Genomic DNA, 2485 nt, shown 5'->3' with positions numbered 1-2485 from the left:
TTAAACATTATTAAATCTTTCTGAGGCCAATAGGATTACAGCATGTGATTCTGGCTGCCCCGTGGTGGGCATTCTCCACTTAATTTGCTAACAACCCTAATTTCATTCCCAGACACAGGGACATTCTTGCCGGTGTCTCTGAGGCACCTGTGTGAGTTTCTCTAAGATGCATCCCTAGCAGTGGAATTGCTGGGCTACGCTGCCCTTGCTTTCCAAAGAGAATCTATAAATTCCCCCTCCCATGGGTGGTGGTGGAGTTCTGGGTGCTCCATATTCTTGCCAATGTTTGGGGTTTTCCTCTCATTCCTTCTGTATGCATCTGTCTCTCTCATATCCAGGGGTGATCTCTCCTCTCCCCTTTTGATGTCCTCAGGTATCAGCCATTCTAGGTAAGAGCTGGTGAAATGATCCCCTTAGAAACCAGAGCACTTACCCCACAGTCAAAGCAGTTGAAGGAAGAGTGGAAGTAAGGCCGCGTCCCAAGCCCGTACATTTTTATAAACATTTCGGACATAAAGAGTCCTAAGAAAATGAATTCTGCATAGTCTAGGAGGCAGAAGGAGGAAACAGAAAGGAGGTTAGGCTTGCTGGGGGAAGGCTTGCTATTTTTACATTCTGTGTGGCTCTGAGTTTCCTTTTAATAGCAGCCCTGTCTCTTGCCTGGCATGGCAGGCAGGGAGAGAGAGGATGGTCTTTGGTGGCCTTGGCCAAGGATGATGAAATGCTTCCTCTCCATGGGCCTCAGTTTCCCCCATGTTAAAGGGAAAGAACAATTGTCCCCTACCCTCCAACCAACCAACCACTAACCAACCTCAGGGCAATCTTAAGAGGAGTGAGAAGAAGTTCAGCAGGTCTCCATCTTGTAGTTTTTGTTCTGGTTCCATGAGAAGGGTTGAATGTAGGTTATTTCCAAGGACCTAGATTTTGTGTTGACTAACTAACCAACTAACCGGCTAATTAACAAAATAACAATAGGCCATACATGGCTCCATGATCCCAGTGTGTCATGAGCTGAGAATTATGCTTAATCTACTTTTACATGCCTGAGCTCCAAAGGNGGAAAAAAAAAAAAAGAAATAGAAATCATAATGATGTCCTATTCGTAATCCTCATGTTAGGTACTTGGTTGGAGCACCATGGGCAAACTATTTAAGGCATGATTTCTCTCCCAACTTGGAAGACCTATCTGATGTCCCCTGGAAATCCTGTCTTGCTGGTGGTCTAAATGCTTTGAGCAAGACAAAGCCTTCTGTGCTCTGTTGAGAAGGTATAAAAGTGCATATGCCTCAGGAAGGGGTAAAATGTGAATATTCATTTGCCCCAGCAAAGAATTGGCTAATATTAGATTCTTTTCTGAGAGGGCTTTCTTGGTGGGGTAGGAAGACGATGAGTTAGGAAGGGCAAGGGTATTCAAGTAATGATTAGGAAGGAGAAGGGAGGAGGGTTTCTGCAGGGAAGGAAGCATATAGAAAGGAAAGACAGAGCACTAAAGCTAACTTTCAAGAATTTCACAATTACGGCCACGTAGCTAATTCTGTTTGATGGCTGCTATGCTTTGAATGTTTGTTCCCTCCAAAATTCATGTTGAAACGTAATTGCCAATCTAACAGTAGAAAGAGGTGGGGCGTTCAGGAGGTGATTGTCATGAGGGTGAAGCTCTCATGAACGGGATTAGGTGCCCTTGTATAGGGCCTGATGGAGGGAGTTTGTCCTTTTTGCCCTCCTGCTATCTGCCATGGGAGGAAACAGTGTTCCTCCCCTGCAGAGGAGGTGGTGTTCAGGGCACCACCTTGGAATCAGAGAGCAGCCTCTGCCAGATAACTGAACCCGCCAGTGCTTTGATCTTGGATTTCCCAGCCTCCAAGCTGTGAGAAAATACATTTCTGCTTTTATTAAATTACCCAGTCTCAGGTATTTTGTTGTAGAAACACAAATGGACTAAGACAATGGTCAAAGGTGTTTGTTACATCTTCCTTTTAAAAGGTGGTTCGAAGTGACTGTCAAGTTCTTCATATTCATTTCTCATCAAAACTTCTTATTTGTAGGACTCTACGGAGCTCCTAGTGACTGAAGGAGACTCTAGGGTCTCTATTAAAAAAATTTCAGCAAAGAAAATCTGTCCATAATATCTGGTGCATTCCAAGACCCACCCGAAGCAACTCTGGGGGAACTGAAGAGTTTCTGAGATGCTCATTCATGGAAAGATGACAGCTGTTGATGCACAAGACCTGAGAGAATTGCTCATCCATAGCAACGGTAAGTGTGGCCGAACTTTCAGGACCATCAAATTTAATTCCCACCAAGTACAGATGAGGAGTCTGAGATCTCAAGAAACTACTACACTTCGTTGATTCCAAGACACCTATTTTTGTTCACCTTTTTTTTTTTTTTGTCTTTTTCCGTGTTCGGCAACGGATCGCAACTCTCAGTGTTGCCCCCGTACCGGACTGGGGACCGGCAATGGGATCGCAACCCTCGGTGTTGC

The 2485-nt window shown here is 44.7% G+C and overlaps 1 protein-coding gene across 1 annotated transcript in view; it reads right to left on the bottom strand.

The window, feature by feature from the left end:
* CACNA1A (calcium channel, voltage-dependent, P/Q type, alpha 1A subunit) overlaps nucleotides 1-2485 on the bottom strand; it is a 125554-nt gene that overhangs the window by 81237 nt on the left and 41832 nt on the right. Inside the window, exon 8 of the mRNA XM_008579320.1 lies at nucleotides 434-546. Coding sequence (XP_008577542.1) covers nucleotides 434-546 — 113 coding nt within the window. The remainder of the gene's footprint in view (nucleotides 1-433; nucleotides 547-2485) is intronic.

The sequence above is a fragment of the Galeopterus variegatus genome, unplaced genomic scaffold, assembly GCF_000696425.1.
Source record: "Galeopterus variegatus unplaced genomic scaffold, G_variegatus-3.0.2 Scaffold1855, whole genome shotgun sequence".
Classification (NCBI taxonomy): domain Eukaryota; kingdom Metazoa; phylum Chordata; class Mammalia; order Dermoptera; family Cynocephalidae; genus Galeopterus; species Galeopterus variegatus.
Note: the sequence above shows the minus strand (reverse complement) of the source record. Positions and strands in the feature narration are given on the sequence as shown.